The sequence below is a fragment of the Lonchura striata genome, chromosome 29, assembly GCF_050655825.1.
Source record: "Lonchura striata isolate lonStrDom1 chromosome 29, ASM5065582v1, whole genome shotgun sequence".
NCBI lineage: Eukaryota > Metazoa > Chordata > Aves > Passeriformes > Estrildidae > Lonchura > Lonchura striata.
In genome coordinates this window covers 799,821-823,539 of record NC_140731.1, presented here as the reverse complement: position 1 = coordinate 823,539, position 23,719 = coordinate 799,821, and the positions used below count along the sequence as shown (strand labels likewise).

The window sequence follows — 23,719 nt, the reverse complement described above, 5'->3', positions numbered from 1 at the left end:
CTTGCCCCCCCAGCCCCGCATCACACACAAGAAGCCCCCGGGATGGCCGGGAAAGATGGACAAGATGGAAAAGACGGGAATAATGGAAAAGACGGGAATGCTGGACAGGACGGAGACACGGATGGCTGGGCCGGCATCGAGGAGCGCCTGGAGAAGATCCAGGTGAGCCAGGAGGGGCTGATCCCGCTTTTCCTCAGGAAAACCTCGGGATCCGGGGCTCTGATCCTGCTTTTCCTCAGGAAAACCTCGGGATCCCACTGTGGGACCCCTGAGGCTCTTAGCTCTGATCCCAGTTTTCCCTTTCCCAAGGAAATAACCCCTGAAGGTTTTAGCTCTGATCCCAAATCCCTTTTTTTCCCAGGAAATAACCCTTGAGGGTCCCTATCCTGATCCCAAATCCCTCTTTTCCCCGGAAATACCCCGTGAGGATCCCTGCAGTGATCCCAAATCCCTCTTTTTGAAGGAAATGACCCCTGGTGGTCTCGGCCCCGATTCCAAATCAGTCTTTTCAAAGAAAATTCACTCTGAGGATCCCAGCTCTGATCCCAAACCCCTCTTTTCTCGGGAAATTCACTCTGAGGATGCCAGCTCTGATCCCAAATTCCTCTTTTCCAAGGAAATAACCCCTGAAGGGTTTTATCCTGATCCCAAATCCCTCTTTTCCCAGAAAACGACCTGAGGATCCCTGCTCTGATCCAAAATCCCTCTTTTCCAAGGAAATAAACCCTGAAGGGTTTTATCCTGATCCCAAATCCCTCTTTTCCTAGCGAATGATCCCTGACAGTTTCTGCAGTGATCCCAAATCCCTTTTTCCCCAGGAAATTCACTCTGAGGATCCCATCTCTGATCCCAAATCCCTCTTTTCCTGGGAAATTACCCCTGAAGGGTTTTATCCTGATCCCAAATCCCTCTTTTTGAAGGAAATTCACTCTGAGGATCCCAGCTCTGATCCCAAACCCCTCTTTTCCTAGCGAATGGCCCCTGACGGTTTCTGCAGTGATCCTAAATCCCTTTTTCCCCAGGAAATTCACTCCGAGGATCCCATCTCTGATCCCAAATCCCTTTTTCCCCAGGAAATTCACTCTGAGGATGCCAGCTCTGATCCCAAACCCCTCTTTTCCCAGGAAATTCACTCTGAGGATCCCTACTCTGATCTCAAATCCCTCTTTTCCTGGGAAATTACCCCTGAAGGGTTTTATCCTCATTCCAAATCCCTCTTTTTGAAGGAAATTCACTTTGAGGATCCCTGCTCTGATCCCAAACCCCTCTTTTCCCAGGAAATTCACTCTGAGGATCCCTGCTCTGATCCCAAATCCCTCTTTTCCAAGGAAATAAACCCTGAAGGGTTTTATCCTGATCCCAAATCCCTTTTTCCCCAGGAAATTCACTCCGAGGATCCCAGCTCTGATCCCAAACCCCTCTTTTCCCGGGAAATAACCCCGAATTCCCTCTTTTTCCCCCAGGAAAGCCTCCGGAACCCCTCCCCGCCCCGCTCCCGCCGCCTGGCCGCCTGCGACCGCGCCCTCCGCGCCTGCACGGCCGAGCTGGCCCGGCCCGGCGGCTCGCCGGCCCAGGGCGCCCGGCTGCTGGCCCTGGCCCAGGAGGCCGCCCAAGGGTACCTGGCGCTGCTGCCCGACCCTCCGCAGCTCTACCTGGAGAAGATTTTATTCCACGTGCTGCGGAACGCCGCGCCCTGGGCGGGACGCCACGCCTGGGGCGCGGCCGAGCTGCTGCGGGCGCGGCTGCGGCGCGGCCGCCGCGACGGCGATTGGGCCGCCGTGGCCCGCGGCGCTTTCGGGGTGCTGTGGAGGGCTGCGCCGAATTTGGCCGGCCCGGAACGGCCGCGGGAGGAAGGCAGGGCGGTGCTGGCGGCCAGGATGAGAGCGCTGCGGTTCCTAGTGCTGTTGGAAGGCCGGGATCGGGAATGGCCAACGCCGGAATCGTTCCGGCCGCCGTTCCTCACCTCGGACACCGCCCGGCACGCGGCCACGGCCGCCGCGCTCTACTGGAGTCAGCGGGCGGCGTGCCCGATCTTCCTGGCCAGGTGAGAGGGGAAATTCAGTGAATTTATTGACAAAAAATTAAAAAATTCGCCTCAAAAAAATTGAAAAATTCACCTCCAAAAATTCACATTCAAAAATTCATCACCAAAAAATTGAAAATTCATCTCCAAAAAATTGAAAATTCATCTCCAAAAAATTGAAAAATTCGCCTTCAAAAAATTCAAAAATTTACCACAAAAAAATTCAAAATTCATCCCCAGAAAATTCATAAATCCACCTCCAAAAAAATTCAAAAATCCACCTCTAAAAAATTGAAAATTCATCTCCAAAATGAAAAATTCACCTCCAAAAAATTCAAAAATTTACCACAAAAAAATGAAAAATTCATCTCCAAAAAAATTCAAAAATTTGGCTCAAAAAAAATTCAAAAATTCACCCCCAAAAAATTCAAAATTCATCTCAAAAAAATTCAAAAATTTGGCTCAAAAAAATTCAAAAATTCACCCCCAAAAAATTCAAAAATTCATCTCCAAAAATTCACCCCCAAAAAATTCAAAATTCATCTCCAAAAAAATTCAAAAATTCACCCCCAACAAATTCAAAAATTCACCCCCAAAAACTTAAAAAATTCACCTCTAAAAATATCAAAATTCATCTCCAAAAAATTCAAAAATTTGGCTCAAAAAAATTCAAAAATTCATCACCAAAAAATTCAAAAATCCACCCTCTTTAGGGATTCTTCCTGGCCAGGTGAGCAGGGAAAATTTGGTAAATTCACCTCCAAAAAATTCAAATTTCACCTCAAAAAAATTCAAAATTCAATGAAAAACTGTTAAATTTTCACTCTTTTCCTCTTTCACTCTGTCCAATGAAATTCTCACTGTGTCCAATTTTCACTCTTACATTTTCCCTCTGTTAAATTTTCACTGTCCAATTTTCACTCTGTTCCGTGAAAATTTCTCTGTGTTAAATTTCCACTCTGTTAAATTTTCAATCTAGATTTTCACTCTGTTAAAGTTTTCGCTCTGTCCAATGCAGTTTTCACTGTGTTAAATGACATTTTCACTGGGTTAAATTTTCCCTGTCCCTCAGGCAGCTGCAGGAATTCCTGCTGGATGCTCTGCGGGACGAGGCTCGGGATCATCTCCCGGATCATCCCCCGGATCTCCGGCATTCCCTGCGGGATGAGGCTCGGGATCATCCCCCGGATCATCCCCCGGATCTCCGGCATTCCCTGCGGGATGAGGCTCGGGATCATTCCCCGGATCATCCCCCGGATCTCCGGCATTCCCTGCGGGACGAGGCTCGGGATCATCCCCCGGATCTCCGGCATTCCCTGCGGGATGAGGCTCGGGATCATCCCCCGGATCTCCGGCATTCCCTGCGGGATGAGGCTCGGGATCATCCCCCGGATCTCCGGCATTCCCTGCGGGATGAGGCTCGGGATCATCCCCCGGATCATCCCCCGGATCTCCGGCTTTCCCTCTGCTTCCTGGAGCTCTCCCTGCAGCGCTGCCGCCTCCTCTGCCAGGCCCGGCGGCACCGCCAGGCCCTGGAGGCTCTGGAGGAAGCCAGAACTTTCCTGGGAGTTGGGAATTCCATGGGAGATGGGAATTCCACGGGAGATGGGAATTGTCTGGGAGATCAGAGTTCCTTGGGAGGTGGGAGTACTCTGGGAGATGGGAATGTTCTGGAAGCTGGGAATCCTCTGAGAGCCGGGAATTCTCCGGGAGCTAAAAGTTCTCTAGGAGGTGGGAATTCCCTGGGAGATGGAAATCCTCTGGAAGCTGGGAATGCTCTGAGAGCTGGGAATTCCCTGGGAGATCGGAATACTCTGAGAGCTGGGAATTCCCTGGGAGATGGAAATCCTCTGGAAGCTGAAAATTCCTTGGGAGCTGGGAATCCTCTGAGAGCTGGGAATTCTTTGGGAACTGGGAATCCTCTGAGAACTGGGAATGCCCTGGAAGCCCGGAATTCCCTGGAAGCCCCTCTGGAGCTGCTGGCCGCCGGGATCCAGCTGAGCCGGGCGCTGACCAAAGGCGCGTCCGGCCTGGCGGCCGTGGGGCCGGCCCTGCAGCGGGCGGCGGCGGCGCTGGAATTTCGGGAATGTTCCGGAAGGATCCTGTGGGCGCTGCTGGAATGTTCCCAGCTGGTGCTGGCGCAGCTCGGGGAGGTGCTGGGCCGGAGCCGGGAGCTGCCCCTCGGCCGCCAGGAGATTCCCGGGATTTGTGGCTTCTGCCAGGGCCACGCCCGGGCGCTGCGGCGGCTGCTGGCCCAGGTGAGGAGGAGGAGGAAGAGGAGGAAGGTTGGGATTCCCTGGAATTCCTCCTCTGGGTCGCTCCGTGCTGCTCCCAGCAGCTCCTGGAGTTTGGGGAGTCCCAAATCCCACTTTTCTCCATCCTGGCAGCAGCTCACAGAGTTCCTGAACACCAAATCCCACTTTTCCCCTTCCCTCCACCCCAAATCCCACTTTTCTCCATCCCAGCAGCAGCTCCTGGAGTTTGGGGAGTCCCAAATCCCATTTTTCTTCATCCCAGAAGCAGCTCCTGGAGTTCCTGAATCCCTACATCCTGCTTTTTCCCCTTTCCTGGACCCCAAATCCCATTTCCCCATTCCCAAATGCCATTTATGCCATTTTTCCCATTCTCAGCATTCCCAAATCCCATTTTCCCCATTTCCCCCATTCCCAAATCCCATTTTCCCCATTCCCAGCATTCCCAAATCCCGTTTTTCCAAGGTCCCTGCAGACTCCATCCAGGATCAGGTGCTGGTGACGCAGCTGCTGTTCCAGGGTCTCCAGCTCTTCTCCAATGCCATCCATGAAATCTTCCAGCGCTGCCAGGCATGGATCTGCATCCCTGGGGGCTGGAATTTTGGGATGGCGCTTCTCCCGGGGGGTGTGGGGCTGGAATTTTGGGGTGGATCCACTCTGGGAGCCTTTTCCATGGGATTTGGGGATGGAGCCTTCTTTTGGGGGTTCTGGAAGTTTCTTCCCTGGGATGTGGGGTCAGAATTTGGGGGATGGGGGGTCCTGCCATGTCCCCCGGGGCTCTGGGGTCCCGGCTGACCCTCGGTGTCCCCGCAGGCCTCGGAGTGGCCGGAGCTGGCCCAGGTGACCTCCAGCTGTGTCCAGAGCATCACCTGGATGCTGGAGGGGCTGGAGGGGCTGCCCGAGGCCGAGAGGGGCAAGTTCCTCGATGTCACCGGTCAGTGCCACCCCCTGTCCCCGTCCCCCTGTCCCCAGTGGTCAGTGCCACCCCCTGTCTCTGTCCCCCTGTCCCCAGTGGTCAGTGCCACCCCCTGTCTCTGTCCCCCTGTCCCCAGTGGTCAGTGCCACCACAGTTCTCGTGTCCAGGGGGTCACTTGGTGTCTGGGGGGTGGTCACTGCGGTGTCCCCAGGGGTCACTCACTGTCCCCTCGCTGTCCCCGTGGTCACTCTGTGTCTGGGGGTGGTCACTCTGTGTCCCCTCGCTGTCCCCGTGGTCACTCTGTGTCCGGGGTTGGTCACTCTGTGTCCCCTCGCTGTCCCCGTGGTCACTCTGTGTCCGGGGGCGTTGGTCACTCTGTGTCCCCTCGCTGTCCCCGTGGTCACTCTGTGTCCGGGGGTGGTGGTGGTCACTCGGTGTCCCCTCGCTGTCCCCGTGGTCACTCTGTGTCCGGGGGCGTTGGTCACTCGGTGTCCCCTCACTGTCCCCGTGGTCACTCTGTGTCCGGGGTTGGTCACTCTGTGTCCCCTCACTGTCCCCGTGGTCACTCTGTGTCCGGGGTTGGTCACTCGGTGTCCCCTCACTGTCCCCGTGGTCACTCTGTGTCCGGGGTTGGTCACTCTGTGTCCCCTCACTGTCCCTGTGGTCACTCTGTGTCCGGGGTTGGTCACTCGGTGTCCCCTCGCTGTCCCCGTGGTCACTCTGTGTCTGGGGTTGGTCACTCTGTGTCCCCTCACTGTCCCCGTGGTCACTCTGTGTCCGGGGGTGGTGGTGGTCACTCGGTGTCCCCTCGCTGTCCCCGTGGTCACTCTGTGTCCGGGGGTGGTCACTCGGTGTCCCCTCGCTGTCCCCGTGGTCACTCTGTGTCCAGGGGTGGTGGTGGTCACTCGGTGTCCCCTTGCTGTCCCCGTGGTCACTCTGTCCGGGGGCGTTGGTCACTCACTGTCCCCTTGCTGTCCCCGTGGTCACTCTGTGTCCGGGGGTGGTGGTGGTCACTCGGTGTCCCCTCGCTGTCCCCGTGGTCACTCTGTCCCTCCGGACGCAGCTGCGGCCGCGCTGCGCCTGGGCCAGGCCCTGCAGGCCCGGAAGGTTCCGGAAGCGGCCGGAGCCGTGTGCGAGCCCCTGTGCCGGGCGGTGCTGGCCAGACACGGCTACAGCTGGGCCGGGGTCAGCCCGGAGCGGGTACGGGGCACTGGGGATACTGGGATGGGCACTGGGAATACTGGGATGGGCACTGGGGGCACTGGGATGGGCACTGGGGATATTGGGATGGGCACCGGGGGCACTGGGATGGGCACTGGGAATACTGGGATGGGCTACTGTGGGTACTGGGAGCAATGGGAGTACTGGGATGGGCACTGGGAGTACTGGGATGGGTTACTGGGAGTACTGGGATGGGTTACTGGGAGTACTGGGATGGGCACTGGGAGTACTGGGATGGGTTACTGGGGGTACTGGGATGGGCACTGTGGATATTGGGATGGGCACTGGAGGCACTGGGATGGGCTACTGTGGGTACTGGGAGCACTGGGAGTACCGGGATGGGCACTGGGAGTACTGGGATGGGCACTAGGAATACTGGGATGGGCTACTGTGGGTACTGGGAGCACTGGGAGTACTGGGATAGGGTACAGGGGGTACTGGGATGGGGTACTGGGGGATACTGGGGATATTGGGGTGGGCTACTGGGGGTAGTGGGATGGGCTACTGGGGGTATTGGTATGGGCTACTGGGATCCCTGGGCACATTGGGATCCCTGGGCATGCTGGGATCACTGGGCGTACTGGGGATACTGGGATCCCAGGATCCCTGGGCATACTGGGCTCACTGGGCATACTGGGATCACTGGGAATGCCAGGATCCCTGAGCACACTGGGAGTACTGGGATCATTGGGCATACTGGGGGTACTGGGATCCCTTAGGATACTGGGATCACTGGGCATACTGGGATCACTGGGAATGCCAGGATCCCTGGGCACACTGGGAGTACTGGGATCATTGGGCATACTGGGGGTACTGGGATCCCTGAGGATACTGGGATCACTGGACATACTGGGATCACTGGGAATGCCAGGATCCCTGGGCACACTGGGATCTCTGGGGATCCGGGATCCCTGGGGATACTGGGGGTACTGGGATCCCTGAGGATACTGGGATCACTGGGCATACTGGGAATGCCAGGATCCCTGGGCATACTGGGGGTACTGGGATCCCTGAGGATACTGGGATCACTGGGCATACTGGGATCACTGGGAATGCCAGGATCCCTGGGGATACTGGGGGTACTGGGATCCCTGAGGATACTGGGATCACTGGGCATACTGGGATCACTGGGAATGCCAGGATCCCTGGGCACACTGGGGGTACTGGGATCCCTGGGGGTACTGGGATCCCTGGGGATACTGGGATCACTGGGCACACTGGGATCACTGGGAATGCCAGGATCCCTGGGGATCTGGGATCCCGGGGACCCCCGAGGCTCCGGATTCCCGACGTCCCGTCCCCCCCAGCTCCACAGGTGCTTCCGGCTGCAGGTGGAGGCCTGGCGCTGCCGCGGCCGGCCCGAGCGCGCCCTGGACGCCGTGGCCCAGTGGCTGCTGGCCCTGGGGACACACGGCCAGGTGGGGGACACTTCCTGGGATTGGGGCAATTCCTGGGATTGGGGACACTTCCCTGGGATTGGGGACACTTCCCTGGGGTGGCGACACTTCCCTGGGGTGGCGACACTTCCTGGGATTGGGGCAATTCCTGGGATTGGGGCAATTCCTGGGATTGGGGACACTTCCCTGGGATTGGGGACACTTCCCTGGGGTGGCGACACTTCCCTGGGACACATTCCTGAGGGCTGGGGACATGTTCCCTGGGACTGGGGACACTTCCCTGGGACTGGGGACAATTCCTGGGATTGGGGACACTTCCCTGGGAGTGGGGACAATTCCTGGGATTGGGACAATTCCCAGGGACACGTTCCTGAGGTGTGGGGACACATTCCCTGGGATTGGGGACACATTCCTGGGGATTGGGGACACTTCCCTGGGGTGGGGACAATTCGTGGGATTGGGGACAATTCCCTGGGAGTGGGGACAATTCCTGGCATTGGGGACAATTCCCTGGGGTGGGGACAATTCCTGGCATTGGGGACACTTCCTGGGAGTGGGGACAATTCCCAGGGACACATTCCTGGGGATTGGGGACACTTCCCTGGGGACTGGGGACATGTTCCTGGGGGTGGGGACAATTCCCTGGGACTGGGGACAATTCCCTGGGATTGGGGATAATTCCCTGTGACATGTTCCTGGGGACAATTCCTGGGGTTTGGGGACAGTTCCCAGGGACACGTTCCTGGGAACTGGGGACACGTTCCTGGTATTGGGGACAATTCCCAGGGACACATTCCTGGGGAGCGGGGACACGTTTCTGGGGACTGGGGACAATTCCCAAGGATTTGGGGACACTCTCCCACCATTCCCAGCCCATCCCCGGCTCCCTGGTGGCCGAGCCGGTGGCGCTCTGGGCCAGGATCAAGATGGAGGCGGCCAAAGAGGGAGCGGAGGAGCTGCGGCTGCGGTGAGGGGGTTTGGGATTGGGATTTGGGATCAGGGAATGCGGATTTGGGGTTTGGGAATAAGGATTTGGGATGGGGGTTTGGGGTGGGGGATTGGGGGTTTGGAGTTTGGGATTGGGGCTGGGGGATTGGGGGTTTGGGGTTTGGGAATGGGGATTTGGCATCAGAAAATGGGGATCTTAGATGGGAGGATTGGGGAATGGGGATTTGGGATGGGGAACTGGGGGTTTGGGTTTGAGGATTCAGGGATGGGGAATGGGGATTTGTGATCGGGAATGGGAATTTGGGGTTTGGGATGGGGGAATGAGGATTGGGGATTTGGAGGAGAGGATTAGGGTGGAGGGGATGGGATGGGCTGGGATTGGGATGGGCTGGGATGGGGGAATGGGATTGGAATGGGATGGAGGGAATGGGATGGGATTGGGAGGGGGACTCAGGATCCTCCCGAGGCCAGGGAGGGTGGGATGGGGTCGGAGCTCCCTCCCAGGCCGTAACCCCACCCAAATCCCGCCGTTCCCCAGGACCCTGCGGGACGCCCTGGAGTCCCAATCCCGATCCCATTCCCGAGCCCTGTCCGGGGACACCGTGCTGCTCCTGCTGCTGGCCGAGCTCCAGGCCTACAAATCCCTGCGAGGCCCCACGGGGCCGGAGCGCTACAACGTCCTCTGCGACCTGCTGGGCCTCTGGGACCCCGAGGGAGCCTGGGATCCGCCGGGATTCCGGGATCCGGGGGGCGGCCGCGACCCCCCGGGAATGCCGGACCCCGGCCGGAGCCTGCCCAGGGCGGCGGCGCTGCTGGAGCTGGGGCAGCTCCTGTGCAGCCAGAGCTTCAGCGGCCACACCGACTGGTGGGTGCTGCTCCTGATCCTGATCCTGATCCTGATCCTGATCCTGATCACAACCCTGATCCTGATCCTGATCCTGATCACAACCCCGATCCCGATCCCAACCCTGATCCCGATCCTTCATCCCAACCCTGATCCTGATCCCAGCCCAGCTCCTGTGCAGCCAGAGCTTCAGCGGCCACACCGACTGGTGGGTGCTGCTCCTGATCCTGATCCTGATCCTGATCCTGATCCTGATCCTGATCCTTCATCCCAATCCTGATCCTGATCACAACCCTGATCCCGATCCCAACCCTGATCCCGATCCTTCATCCCAACCCTGATCCCAGCCCAGCTCCTGTGCAGCCAGAGCTTCAGCGGCCACACCGACTGGTGGGTGCTGATCCTGATCCTGATCCTGATCCTGATCCTGATCCTGATCCTGATCCTGATCCTGAACCTGATCCTTCATCCCAATCCTGATCCTGATCCCACCCTGATCCTGATCCCAACCCTGATCCTGATCCCAGCCCAGCTCCTGTGCAGCCAGAGCTTCAGCGGCCACACCGACTGGTGGGTGCTGATCCTGATCCTGATCCTGATCACGACCCTGATCCTGATCCCGATCCCAACCCTGATCCTGATCTTTCATCCCAACCCTGATCCTGATCCCAATCCTGATTTTAATCCTGATTCCAGCCCTGATCCTGATCTCAGTCTTCCATCCCAGTCCTGATCCTGATCCCAATCCTGATTTTAGTCCTGGTGATCCCAATCCTGATCCCAATTCTCCATCCCAGTCCTGATCCCAATTCTCCATCCCAGTCCTGATCCCAGATCCTGATCCCAGTCCTGATCCTGATCCCACCCTTGATCCTGATCCTCCATCCCAGTCCTGATCCTGATCCCAATTCTCTATCCCAATCCTGATCCTGATCCCAACCTTGATCCTGATCCTCCATCCCAGACCTGATCCTGATCCCAATTCTCTATCCCAGTCCTGATCCTGATCCCAATCCTGATCCCATTCCTCCATCCTGTCCTGATCCCAGCCCTGATCCTGATCCCAATCCCTCATCAATCCTGATCCCAGTGCTGATCCCAATCCCATTCCCTTTATCCCAAATCCCCCATCCCACTCCTGCCATTCCGAGCTCTGTTCCCGTGATTTTGGGGTGAATTCCCGGGATTTTGGGGATCCCTGTCCCCGCAGCTCCGCCCTGGACGCGGTGCAGGAGGCGCTGAGGCTGCTGGAGGCGCTGGCCCAGAATTCCCAAAGCTGCAATTCCCAAATCCGGGATCAGCTCCTGGACGAGCGCGCCCAGGCCCTGCTCTGGCTGCACATCTGCACCCTCGAGGCCCTGATGGAAAAGGTGCCGGGGGTTTTCCGGGAATTTTCTGGCAATTTTCCTGGGATTTGGGGAATTTGGGAAAATACCAAAGTTCCCTTTATGTCCTAAACCTTTCCTGGGGGTGATTTTCCCAGGATTTTTGGGATTTGGGGCATTCCTGACGTTCCCTGGGTGGAAATTTTTTGGGATTTGGGGCATTCCCTGGGTGCAATTTTCCTCGGATTTTTTGGGATTTGGGGCGTTCCCCAGGTGTGATTTTTCCAGGATTTTTGGGATTCCTGCCTTTCCCTGGGTGCAATTTTCCCAGGATTTTTGGGATTCCTGCCTTTCCCCGGGTGGGATTTTTTGGGACTTGGGGCATTCCCCAGGTGTGATTTTTCCAGGATTTTTGGGATTCCTGCCTTTCCCTGGGTGCAATTTTCCCAGGATTTTTGGGATTCCTGCCTTTCCCCAGGTGTGATTTTTCCAGGATTTTTGGGATTCCTGCCTTTCCCTGGGTGCAATTTTCCCAGGATTTTTGGGATTCCTGCCTTTCCCCAGGTGTGATTTTTCCAGGATTTTTGGGATTCCTGCCTTTCCCTGGGTGCAATTTTCCCAGGATTTTTGGGATTCCTGCCTTTCCCCGGGTGGGATTTTTTGGGACTTGGGGCATTCCCCGGGTGGGATTTTTTGGGATTTGGGGCATTACCCGGGTGGGATTTTTTGGGATTTGGGGCATTACCCGGGTGGGATTTTTTGGGATTTGGGGCATTCCCAGGATTTCCTGTGGCAGAGTGTGGCTCGGGAGCAGCGGGGCCGGGCTCCGGAGCCGGGCTGGGATCGGGATCCGGATCCCGAGGGAGAGCGGCCGGAGCCGCGGGATTTCGGGATCCGCTGCACCCTCGGCTCCGAGCGCGGTGAGCCCGGAATTTCGGGATGGTCTGGGATGGATGGAGGCCCTGGAGGGGTGGGAAGAGATTTTTGGGATGGATGACGAGGTTTTCTGGGATGGATGAAGACCCTGGAGGGGTGGGAAGGGATTTTGTGGGATTCTGGAAGTTTGGGAAGGGGTTTTTGGGATGCTGTTAAATTGGGAAGAGCTTTTTTGGGATCCTGTTGGATTGGGAAGCATTTTTTTGGGATCCTGCAGATCGGGAAGAGGTTTTTTGGGATCCTGGAAGGTTAGGAAGGGATTTTTGGGATCCTGGAAGGTTGGGAAGGGATTTTTGGGATCCTGTTGGATTGGGAAGGGATTTTTTGGGATCCTGGGAGGTTGGGACCGACTTCTCCAGGATGATCCCACTTTGGGATCAGCTTTTTTTTGGGAATCCCCATCCCTGCCTGACCCGTGTGTCCCCAGTTCTGTCCAAACCCTTGGATGAAGCCTTTTCCCTGTGGAAAAAGCTGCTGGAAAATCCCGGAATTCCCGAGGTTCGGAGTCCCGAGCAAACCCTGAGCTCCCTGCAGCTCCTGGCCGAGCTCTACTGCCTCCAGGACAAGGTGATCCCGAAATTCCTGGAATTCCCGAAATTCCTGGGGCTGGGGGATGGGGAGGAGGGGGAGGGAGAGAGTTTGGGATGAGGAGGAGGGGAAAAGGTTGGGAGGATGAAGAGGAAGAGGAGAGAGTTTTGGGATGAAGAGGAGGAAAGGAGCTTGGGATGAGGAGGAAGAGGGAAAAATTTTGGAATGAGGATGAAGAGGGAAAAACTTGGGATGACGAAGAGGTAAAGGGAGGGAATTTGGGATGAGGAGGAAGAGGGGGAAAAGTTTGGGAGGATGAAGAGGAAGAAGAGAGAGTTTTGGGATGAAGAGGAGGAAAGGAGCTTGGGATGAGGAGGAAGAGGGAAAAATTTGGGATGAGGAGGAGGAACAAGGAATTTGGGATGAGGAAGAAGAGGGAGGGAATTTGGGATGAAGAGGAGGAGGAAGGAATTTGGGATGAGGAGGAAGAGAGGGAATTTGGGATGAGGAGGAGGAAGGAATTTGGGATGAGGAGGAAGAGAGGGAATTTGGGATGAAGAAGAGGAAATTCGGGATTAGGAGGAAGAAAGATTTGGGATGAGGAGGAGGAAGGAATTTGGGATGAGGAGGAAGAGAGGGAATTTGGGATGAAGAGGAGGAAATTCGGGATTAGGAGGAAGAAAGATTTGGGATGAGGAGGAGGAAGGAGGAATTTGGGAGGAGGAGGAGAAAGGATTTGGGATGAGGAAGGAGAGAGGAAATTTGGGATGAGGAGGGAGGAGAGTTTTGGGATGAGGAAGGAGAGAGGGAATTTGGGATTAGGAGGAAGGAGGAATTTGGGATGAGGAGAAGGAAACAGAAATTTGGGATGAGGAGGAGAAAGGAGGAATTTGGGATGCGGAGGAGGAGGAAGGAAGAGAGAATTCAGGCTGAGGAAGAGCAAGGGAGCGTTTTCCTGGGATTCCCGGGATTCCCTGGAATTCTTTTGGGCTTTTTCCAAGGATTTTCCCGTTCCCAGCCCCTGCAGGCCCTGGAGAGTTTCCTGCTGCTGCGCTCGCTGTGCCGGCGCCTCGGCGATCCGGCGGCAACGGCGAATTCCCTGTGCCGGATCTGCCGGATCCTGCTGGAGCTGCGCTGCCCCGGCCCCGCCCAGGTACGGCTGGAATTCCCAAAATCTGGGAATTCTGGGAATGTGCTTCCCAAATACTGGGAAATTATCTGGGAATGGTGAATTCCCTGTACCGGATCCTGCTGGAGCTGCGCTGCCCCGGCCCCGCCCAGGTACGGCTGGAATTCCCAAAATCTGGGAATTCTGGGAATGTGCTTCCCAAATACTGGGAAATTATCTGGGAATGGTGAATTCCCTGTACCGGATCCTGCTGGAGCTGCGCTGCCCCGGCCCCGCCCAGGTACGGCTGGAATTCCCAAAATCTGGGAATTCTGGGAATTCGCTTCCCAAATACTGGGAAATTATCTGGGAATGGTGAATTCCCTGTGCCGGATCCTGCTGGAGCTGCGCTGCCCCGGCCCCGCCCAGGTACTGCCAGCATTCCCAAATTTCCCAAATTCTGGGAAATTATCCGGGAATGTGCTTCCCAAATCCTGGGAATGTCCTTCCCAAATCCTGGGAAATTATCTGGGAATGCACTTCCCAAACCCTGGGAAATTATCTGGGAATGTGCTTCCCAAATCCTGGGAATATCCTTCCCAAATTCTGGGAAATCCGGGAATGTGCTTCCCAAATCCTGGGAAAAATCTGGGAATGTGCTTCCCAAATCCTGGGAAAAATCCGGGAATGTCCTTCACAAGTCCTGGGACCTCCAGAAATCCTGGGAAAATCCTGGGAAAACCCCCCCGGGGTGTCTCTGGGGGTGCTGCCAATCCCTGATCCCGGCCGGAATTCCCAGATTTTCCTGGAGGAGCTGGAATCCTGCCCGGATGAGGCCGAAGGCTCCGAGGATTCCCGGCTGCTCCTGCACCACTCGCGGCTCCTGCTGCGCAGCCAGCTCTGCTGCCTCCAGAAAAAGGCAAAAAAACGGGATTTTCCCAAAAAAAAAAATCGGGATTGGTGGGCTGGGGGGCTTGGGGGGAGGGGAGCCACCTGGGATCCCTAATCCTGCTTTTTTCCAGGCTTTTTATCCCCCAGTTGCTTTTTTCCCCTTTTTTTTTCCTGCTTTTTTCTCTGTTTTTCCCTGCTTTTTCTCTGTTTTTTCCTACTTTTTTTCCTGCCTTTTTCCTGCTTTTTTCCTGCTTTTGTCTTGTTTTTTTCCTGCTTTTTTTCCTGCTTTTTTCTTGTTTTTTCCCTGCTTTTCCCCTGCTTTTTCCCTGCTCTTTTCCTGTTTTTTTTCCTGGGTTTTTTCCCTGCCTTCTTTTTTCCCCCAGTTTTTCCCTCTTCTTTTCCCCCATTTTTTCCCAGTTTTTTTCCCATTTTCCCCATTTTTTTCCCCCGTTTCCAGGCAGAGCAGGGCATGGCGCTGCTGCTGGAATGGGATTGGGATTGGGATAAAAGGACTTGGATTGGGATGAGATGGGATGGAATTGGCATGGGCTCAACCCCCATGACCCCAAATCCCATTTTCCCCGTATTTTTTGCCATTTTTTCCCATTTTCCCTGTGTTTTTTCCCATTTTCCCCGTTTTTCCCCCGTTTTCCAGGTGGAGCAGGGCGTGCCGCTGCTGCTGGAAGGGGATTGGGATGGGATGATGGGATTGGGATGGGATAAAAGGACTGGGATGATGGGATTGGGATGCGATCACTGCCTATGATCCCCAAATCCCATTTTCGCCGTTCTTTTTCCCGTTTTTTCCCATTTTCCCCATTTTTTCCCCGTTTCCCAGGCGGAGCAGGGCGTGCCGCTGCTGCTGGAAGGGGATTGGGATGGGATGATGGGATTGGGATGGGATAAAAGGACTGGGATGATGGGATTGGGATGCGATCACTCCCTATGATCCCCAGATCCCATTTTCGCCGTTCTTTTTCCCGTTTTTTCCCATTTTCCCCATTTTTTTCCCTGTTTTCCCCCGTTTTCCAGGCGGAGCAGGGCGTGCCGCTGCTGCTGGAAGGGGATTGGGATGGGATGATGGGATTGGGATGGGATTGGGATGGGATGATGGGATTGGGATGCGATCACTGCCTATGATCCCCAAATCCCATTTTCGCTGTTCTTTTTCCCGTTTTTTCCCATTTTCCCCATTTTTTTCCCCGTTTTCCAGGCGGAGCAGGGCGTGCCGCTGCTGCTGGAGGCGCTGCGGGTGCCCGGTGCCCGCCGGGCCACGCGGGGATTGGGATGGGATAAAAGGACTGGGATGATGGGATTGGGATGCGATCACTCCCTATGATCCCCAGATCCCATTTTCGCCGTTCTTTTTCCCGTTTTTTCCCATTTTCCCCATTTTTTTCCCTGTTTTCCCCCGTTTTCCAGGCGGAGCAGGGCGTGCCGCTGCTGCTGGAAGGGGATTAGGATGGGATGATGGGATTGGGATGGGATTGGGATGGGATGATGGGATTGGGATGCGATCACTGCCTATGATCCCCAAATCCCATTTTCGCCGTTCTTTTTCCCGTTTTTTCCCATTTTCCCCATTTTTTCCCTGTTTTCCAGGCGGAGCAGGGCGTGCCGCTGCTGCTGGAGGCGCTGCGGGTGCCCGGTGCCCGCCGGGCCACGCGGGGCTGGTTCCTGGCCCGGGCCCAGGCGCTGCAGGCGGCCGCCGCTGTCCTGGAGCTGCCCCCGGCCCTGCTGGCGGCGCCGCTCCGGGAGCACGTCCGGCGGCACGGTGGGGACGGGGGAATGGGAATGGGAACGGGGAATGGGGACACGGGAATGGGGAATGGGAACGGGGAATGGGAACGGGGGAATGGGAATGGGAACGGGGAAATGGGGACACGGGAATGGGGAATGGGAACGGGGAATGGGAACGGGGGAATGGGAATGGGAATGGGGAAATGGGGACACGGGAATGGGGAATGGGAACGGGGAATGGGAACGGGGGAATGGGAATGGGAACGGGGAATGGGGAATGGGAACGGGAACGGGGAAATGGGGACACGGGAATGGGGAATGGGAACGGGGAATGGGAATGGGAACGGGGAATGGGAATGGGGAATGGGAATGGGGGAATGGGAATGGGGGAATGGGAACGGGAATGGGAACGGGGAAATGGGGAATGGGAAATGGGAATGGGGAATGGGGAATGGGGACACGGGAATGGGGAATGGGAACAGGGAATGGGAATGGGAAATGGGAATGGGGAAATGGGAACGGGGAAATGGGGAAATGGGAAATGGGAATGGGGAAATAGGAATGGGGAATGGGAACGGGGAAATGGGGACACAGGAATGGGGAATGGGAATGGGGGAATGGGAAATGGGAACGGGGAATGGGGAATGGGAACGGGAACGGGGAACGGGGAAATGGGGACACGGGAATGGGGAATGGGAATGGGGAATGGGAATGGGAAATGGGAATGGGGAAATGGGAACGGGGGAATGGGAATGGGGAATGGGAAATGGGAACGGTGAATGAGAACGGGGAATGGGAATGGGAAACGGGGACACGGGAATGGGGAATGGGAATGGGGAAATGGGAAATGGGAATGGGGAAATGGGAGCGGGGAAATGGGAACGGGAACGGGGAAAATGGGAACGGGGGAATGGGAATGGGGAATGGGAACGGGGGAACAGGGAAATGGGAACAGGGAATGGGGAATGGGAACAGGGGAAATGGGAACGGTTAACGGGGAATGGGAACAGGGGAAATGGGAACGGGGAAATGGGAATGGGGGAATGGGAACAGGGAAATGGGAACGGGGAAATGGGAAATGGGAACGGGGAATGGGAACGGGGGAATGGGAACACGGGAATATGGGAATGGGAACAGGGAAATAGGAAATGGGAATGCATGAAAGGGAATGGGGAATATGGAAACAGGAACACGGGAATGGGAATTGGGAAATGGGGAAACGGGAATACGGGAATGGGGAATGGGAAATGGGAACAGGGAAATGGGAACGGGGGAATGGGAAATGGGAACGGGAATACGGGAACGGCGAATGTGGAAACGGGAAATGGGGAAACGGGAATACGGCAGTGGGAAACAGGAATATGGGAATGGGAACAGGGAAATGGGAATGGGAACGGGAGTTTGGGAATGGGAAATGGAAATGGGGAAACGGGAATACGGGAACGGGGAATATGGGAATGGGAACAGGAAATGGGAAATGGGAATATGGGAACAGGAAATGGGAAATGGGAATGGGGCAGGGGAATGGGAACGGGAACATGGGAACGGGGAATGGGAAATGGGAACGGGGAAATGAGAACAGGGCAGGGAAACGGGAATGGGGAAATGGGAAAGGGATCCTGCAGTGGAATTCCAGGCTGGAATTCTGGGGGAGGAGGAGGGGACCCCCCAGTGGAATTCCAGGCTGGAATTCTGTAGGAAGAGGAGGAAGGGCTGGGGACCCCCCGTCGGAATTCCGGGCGGGAATTCCGTGCTGATCCCGCGGCATTCCAGGCTGGAGCAGCCCCAAGGTGGCCCTGCTGGAGGCGCAGAAGCTGCTGCGGAGCGTCCTGGTGTCCCTGCTGGGCAGCCGCGTCCTGGGCAGCGCCCGCGGCCGCCCGCCCGAGGAGCCCGGCCCCGACGGCGGTCAGTGGGGGCACCGGGGGCACCGGGGTGGGGCTGGGGCCATTGGGGTGGGACTGGGGTCAGCGGGGTGGGATCGGGGTCACTGGGGTGGGACTGGGGTCACTGGGGTGGGATCAGGGTCAGCGGGGTGGGATCGGGGGCACCGGGGTGGGGCTGGGGCCATTGGGGTGGGACTGGGGCCAGCGGGGTGGGATCGGGGTCACTGGGGTGGGACTGGGGTCACTGGGGTCACCGGGGTGGGATCGGGGCCACTGGGGTCACCGGGGTGGGACTGGGGTCACTGGGGTGGGATTGGGGTCAGCGGGGTGGGACTGGGGTCAGCGGGGTGGGATGGGGGTCACTGGGGTGGGATCGGGGCCATTGGGGTGGGATCGGGGTCACTGGGGTGGGATCGGGGCCATTGGGGTGGGACTGGGGTCACTGGGGTGGGATCGGGGTCACCGGGGTGGGATCGGGGTCACCAGGGTGGGACTGGGGCCATTGGGGTCACCGGGGTGGGATCAGGGTCACTGGGGTGGGATCAGGGCCATTGGGGTGGGACTGGGGTCACTGGGGTGGGACTGGGGTCACTGGGGTGGGATCGGGGTCACCGGGGTGGGACTGGGGTCACCGGGGTGGGACTGGGGTCACTGGGGTGGGACTGGGGTCACTGGGGTGGGACTGGGGTCACTGGGACGGGATTAGGGGCACTGGGGTGGGATCGGGGCCATTGGGGTGGGATTGGGGTCACTGGGGTGGGACTGGGGTCACTGGGGTGGGACTGGGGTCACTGGGAATGGCTCCATCCCCCCAGGACCCCTCCCTGCTCCATCCCCCCCTCCCCATCCCCAGTCCCTCCCAGTCCCTCCCAGTACCCCGCTGTCCCCAGTCCCTCCCAGTGCCCCCAGTGCCAGGTCCCCAGTCCCTCTCAGTCCCTCCCAGTGCCCCCAGTGCCAGGTCCCCAGTCCCTCCCAGTGCTCCCAGTCCCTCCCAGTGCTCCCAGTACGGTGCTGTCCGCAGGCCTGGCGCTGGTGCACAAGTGGCAGGCGCTGTCCCCAGTCCCTCCCAGTCCCTCCCAGTCCCTCCCAGTGCTCCCAGTACGGCGCTGTCCGCAGGCCCGGCGCTGGTGCACAAGTGGCAGGCGCTGTCCCCAGTCCCTCCCAGTCCCTCCCAGTGCTCCCAGTCCCTCCCAGTGCTCCCAGTGCCAGGTCCCCAGTCCCTCCCAGTGCTCCCAGTCCCTCCCAGTGCTCCCAGTCCCTCCCAGTGCTCCCAGTGCCAGGTCCCCAGTCCCTCCCAGTGCTCCCAGTCCCTCCCAGTGCTCCCAGTGCCAGGTCCCCAGTCCCTCCCAGTGCTCCCAGTCCCTCCCAGTGCTCCCAGTACGGCGCTGTCCGCAGGCCCGGCACTGGTGCACAAGTGGCAGGCGCTGTCCCCAGTCCCTCCCAGTCCCTCCCAGTGCTCCCAGTCCCTCCCAGTGCTCCCAGTACGGCGCTGTCCGCAGGCCCGGCGCTGGTGCACAAGTGGCAGGCGCTGTCCCCAGTCCCTCCCAGTGCTCCCAGTCCCTCCCAGTGCTCCCAGTCCCTCCCAATGCCCCCAGTGCCAGGTCCCCAGTCCCTCCCAGTGCTCCCAGTCCCTCCCAGTGCTCCCAGTACGGTGCTGTCCGCAGGCCCGGCGCTGGTGCACAAGTGGCAGGCGCTGTCCCCAGTCCCTCCCAGTGCTCCCAGTCCCTCCCAGTGCTCCCAGTCCCTCCCAATGCCCCCAGTGCCAGGTCCCCAGTCCCTCCCAGTGCTCCCAGTCCCTCCCAGTGCTCCCAGTACGGCGCTGTCCGCAGGCCCGGCGCTGGTGCACAAGTGGCAGGCGCTGTCCCCAGTCCCTCCCAGTCCCTCCCAGTGCTCCCAGTACGGCGCTGTCCGCAGGCCCGGCGCTGGTGCACAAGTGGCAGGCGCTGTCCCCAGTCCCTCCCAGTCCCTCCCAGTGCTCCCAGTACGGCGCTGTCCGCAGGCCCGGCGCTGGTGCACAAGTGGCAGGCGCTGTCCCCAGTCCCTCCCAGTGCTCCCAGTCCCTCCCAATGCCCCCAGTGCCAGGTCCCCAGTCCCTCCCAGTGCTCCCAGTCCCTCCCAGTGCTCCCAGTACGGCGCTGTCCGCAGGCCCGGCGCTGGTGCACAAGTGGCAGGCGCTGTCCCCAGTCCCTCCCAGTCCCTCCCAGTGCTCCCAGTCCCTCCCAATGCCCCCAGTGCCAGGTCCCCAGTCCCTCCCAGTGCTCCCAGTCCCTCCCAGTGCTCCCAGTACGGCGCTGTCCGCAGGCCCGGCGCTGGTGCACAAGTGGCAGGCGCTGGGGGACGCTCTGGGCTGCTGCCGGCGCCTGGTGACGCTGCTGGGCCACTGCGAGGTGCTGAGCAGGGCCAGGGCCTTCTGCAACGAGGGGCTGAGCCTGGCCGGACACCTGCAGGCCGCCCGCTGGTCAGTCTGGGGCACTGGGGGCACTGGGATTGGGATTGGGGGCACTGGGATTGGGTTTGGGGTGACTGGGATTGGGATTGGGGTTACTGGGGTCACTGGGATTGAGTTTGGGGTCATTGGGGTCACTGGGATCCTTTGGGGTCACCAGGGAATGGTGACCAGCAGTGAGGGGCTGAGCCTGGCTGGACACCTGCAGGCCGCCCGCTGGTCAGTCTGGGGCACTGGGGGCACTGGGATTGGGTTTGAGGTCACTGGGGTCACTGGGATTGGGATTGGGGTCATTGGGGTCACTGGGATCCTTTGGGGTCACCAGGGAATGGTGACCAGCAGTGAGGGGCTGAGCCTGGCCGGACACCTGCAGGCCGCCCGCTGGTCAGTCTTGGGGAACTGGGGGCACTGGGGTCACTGGGATTGGGTTTGGGGTCATTGAGGTCACTGAGGTCACTGGGTTTGGGGTCATTGGGGTCACTGGGGTCACTGGGTTTGGGTTTGGGGTCACTGGGTTTGGGATCAGGATCCTTTAGGACTGTCGGCTCAGGAGCCGAGTGAACATCCCAGGCAGGGCAGGAGCTCATTTCCCCCCCATTTCCCCCCAATTTTCCCCCCATTTCCCCCCATTTTCCCCCCATTTCCCCCCAATTTTCTCCCCATTTCCCCCCAGTTTTCCCCATTTCCCCCCATTTCCCCCCAATTTTCCCCCCTTTCCGCCCAGTTTTCCCCATTCCCCCCAATTTCCCCTCATTCCCTCATTTTCCCCCTATTTTCCCCCTACTTTTTCTCCCATTTTCCCCCATTTCCCCTCATGATTCCCCCATTTTCCACCCTTTCCCCCCATTTTTCCATTTCCCTCCATTTCCCCTCCACTTTCCTCCATTTTCCCTCCATTTTCCCTCCATTTTCCCCCCCATTTTTTCCCCATTTTTCCCCCTGTTTTTTCCCCCATTTTTTCCTATTTTTTCCCACTTTTCCCCCGTTTTTCCCCGCAGGTGCACGTGGTTCCTGGTGCTGCAGTCGCAGCTGGAGCTGCAGCAGGGGGAACTGGAGCTGAGCCAGTCCCACCTCCAGCACGCCCAGTTCCTGCTCCAGCCCCAAACTGGTGAGCACTGGGAGGGGGAATCCCAATCTGGGAATGGGAATATTCCCAAATATTCCCATCCTTCTTGCAGAGAGTTAAAATCCATCTGGGAACTGTTGGATCCGGGTTTCTGGGCCCCTTTTTTGGGCTGGAAAATCCCAAATTTTCCCTTCCATCCCCTCCAGAGTTAAAGTCCATTAAGAAGAGGATTTTGGGCTGGAAAATCCCAAAAATCCCTTCCAGAGTTAAATCCCACTGGGAAGAGAATCCCGAAAATCCCTTCCATCCCCTCCAGAGTTAAAGTCCATTGAGAACAGTCCGATCCAGGGTTTTGGGCTGGAAAATCCCAAATTATTCGTTCCAGGGTTAAATCCCACTGGGAAGAGAGTCCCAAACATCCCCTCCAGAGTTAAAGTCCATTGAGAAGAGGTTTTTGGGCTGGAAAATCCCAAATTTTCCCTTCCATCCCCTCCACAGTTAAAGTCCATTGAGAACAGTCCGATCCAGCTTTTGAGGCTGGAAAATCCCAAATTATCCTCCAGAGTTAAAGTCCATTGAGAACAGTCCGATCCAGCTTTTGAGGCTGGAAAATCCCAAATTATCCTCCAGAGTTAAAGTCCATTGAGAACAGTCCGATCCAGCTTTTGAGGCTGGAAAATCCCAAATTTTCCCTTCCATCCCTTCCAGCTTCCAACCCCACCGGGAACCATTCCCCGCACAACCCCAAGCCCCAAATCCTCCCCGAAATTCCCATTCCAGAACCCAAACCCCTCTGGGAATCTCATCGCCGTGCCAAGATCCAGCTCCGGAAGGGCCGCCTGGAGAAGAGAAAACCCGCGGCTCCCCTTCCCGACGGGGAGGACGAGGAGGAATTCCTGAAGGGTCCCGTCCTGGCGGCTCCTCCGCCCGCGCTCCCGGAGCCGCCGGACGCCCTGACGGCCTCGCCGGAGCTGAAGGAGGACGGGAAATGCTGGAAGAGCCCGGAATTCCTGAGGCACGCCCGGGGATGCGGCTGCTCCTGCTGCTCGGACGCGGCGCTGGCGGCGCTGGGGCTGCGCTGGCAGCTGGCACGAGCCCGGGCGTGCGCGGCGGCCGGCGAGGCGGCGCCGGCGCTGGCGCTGGCACGGCGGGCGCTGCCGCGGTGCGCCGGCGCCGGGGCCCGGCTGGCGCGGCGGGCCTGGCGCTGCGTCCGGGCGGCGGGGCTGCGGCGCGGGGACGTCCCTGGGGACGGGGACATTCCTGGGAATAGGGACATGGTCAGGGACAGGGGAATTCCTGGGGCTGGGGGCGTCCCTGGGAATGGGGGCGTCCCTGGGGATGGGGGTGTCCCTGGGAATGGGGGTGTCACTGGGAATGGGGACATTCCTGGGAATAGGGACATGGTCAGGGACAGGGGAGTTTCTGGGACTGGGGACATCCCTGGGACTGGGGATGTCCCTGGGGATGGGGACATTCCCGGGAATGGGGACATGGTCAGGGACAGGGGAATTCCTGGGGATGGGGACATCCCTGGGAATGGGGACATGGTCAGGGACAGGGGAATTTCTGGGAATGGGGACGTTCCTGGGACTGGGCACATGGTCAGGGACAGGGGAATTCCTGGGGCTGGGGACATTCCTGGGAATGGGGACATTCCTGGGAATGGGGACATGGTCAGGGACAGGGGAATTTCTGGGGCTGGGGACATCCCTGGGACTGGGGATGTCCCTGGGGATGGCGACATTCCTGGGAATGGGGGTGTCACTGGGAATTGGGGTGTCCCTGGGGATGGGGACATTCCCGGGAATGGGGACACTTTTAGGGACAAAAGAATTCCTGGGAATGGGGACGTGGTCAGGGACAGGGGAATTCCTGGGGCTGGGGACATTCCTGGGAATGGAGACATCCCTGGGAATGGGGACATGGTCAGGGACAGGGGAATTTCTGGGAATGGGGACATTCCTGGGAATGGGGGTGTCACTGGGGATGGGGGTATCCTTGGGAATGGGGACAGGAGTCTGCCGAATCCCTTTGGGAATGGGGACACTTTTAAGGGCAGGGGAATTTCTGGGAATGGAGATGTCCCTGGGAATGGAGATGTCCCTGGGAATGGGAACACCTTTAGGGACAAAAGAATTCCTGGGAATAGGGACATCAGCAGGGACAGGAATCTGCCGGACCCCTCTGGGATTGGG

The 23,719-nt window shown here is 58.1% G+C and overlaps 1 protein-coding gene across 1 annotated transcript in view; it reads left to right on the top strand.

Moving 5' to 3' along the window:
* The first annotated feature begins 20 nt into the window (after positions 1-20).
* The window catches only part of ESPL1 (extra spindle pole bodies like 1, separase), a 43,196-nt gene continuing 19,497 nt past the window's right edge, over positions 21-23,719 (top strand). Inside the window, exons 1-19 of the mRNA XM_085562741.1 lie at positions 21-2,044; positions 3,096-4,281; positions 4,741-4,845; positions 5,089-5,209; positions 6,255-6,391; positions 7,720-7,830; positions 8,682-8,776; positions 9,296-9,622; positions 10,812-10,971; positions 11,723-11,846; positions 12,290-12,429; positions 13,409-13,543; positions 14,298-14,501; positions 15,603-15,641; positions 15,992-16,163; positions 17,903-18,034; positions 20,314-20,470; positions 21,457-21,566; positions 22,305-22,801. Coding sequence (XP_085418867.1) covers positions 975-2,044; positions 3,096-4,281; positions 4,741-4,845; positions 5,089-5,209; positions 6,255-6,391; positions 7,720-7,830; positions 8,682-8,776; positions 9,296-9,622; positions 10,812-10,971; positions 11,723-11,846; positions 12,290-12,429; positions 13,409-13,543; positions 14,298-14,501; positions 15,603-15,641; positions 15,992-16,163; positions 17,903-18,034; positions 20,314-20,470; positions 21,457-21,566; positions 22,305-22,801 — 5,022 coding nt within the window. The 5' untranslated portion in view covers positions 21-974. The remainder of the gene's footprint in view (positions 2,045-3,095; positions 4,282-4,740; positions 4,846-5,088; positions 5,210-6,254; positions 6,392-7,719; positions 7,831-8,681; positions 8,777-9,295; positions 9,623-10,811; positions 10,972-11,722; positions 11,847-12,289; positions 12,430-13,408; positions 13,544-14,297; positions 14,502-15,602; positions 15,642-15,991; positions 16,164-17,902; positions 18,035-20,313; positions 20,471-21,456; positions 21,567-22,304; positions 22,802-23,719) is intronic.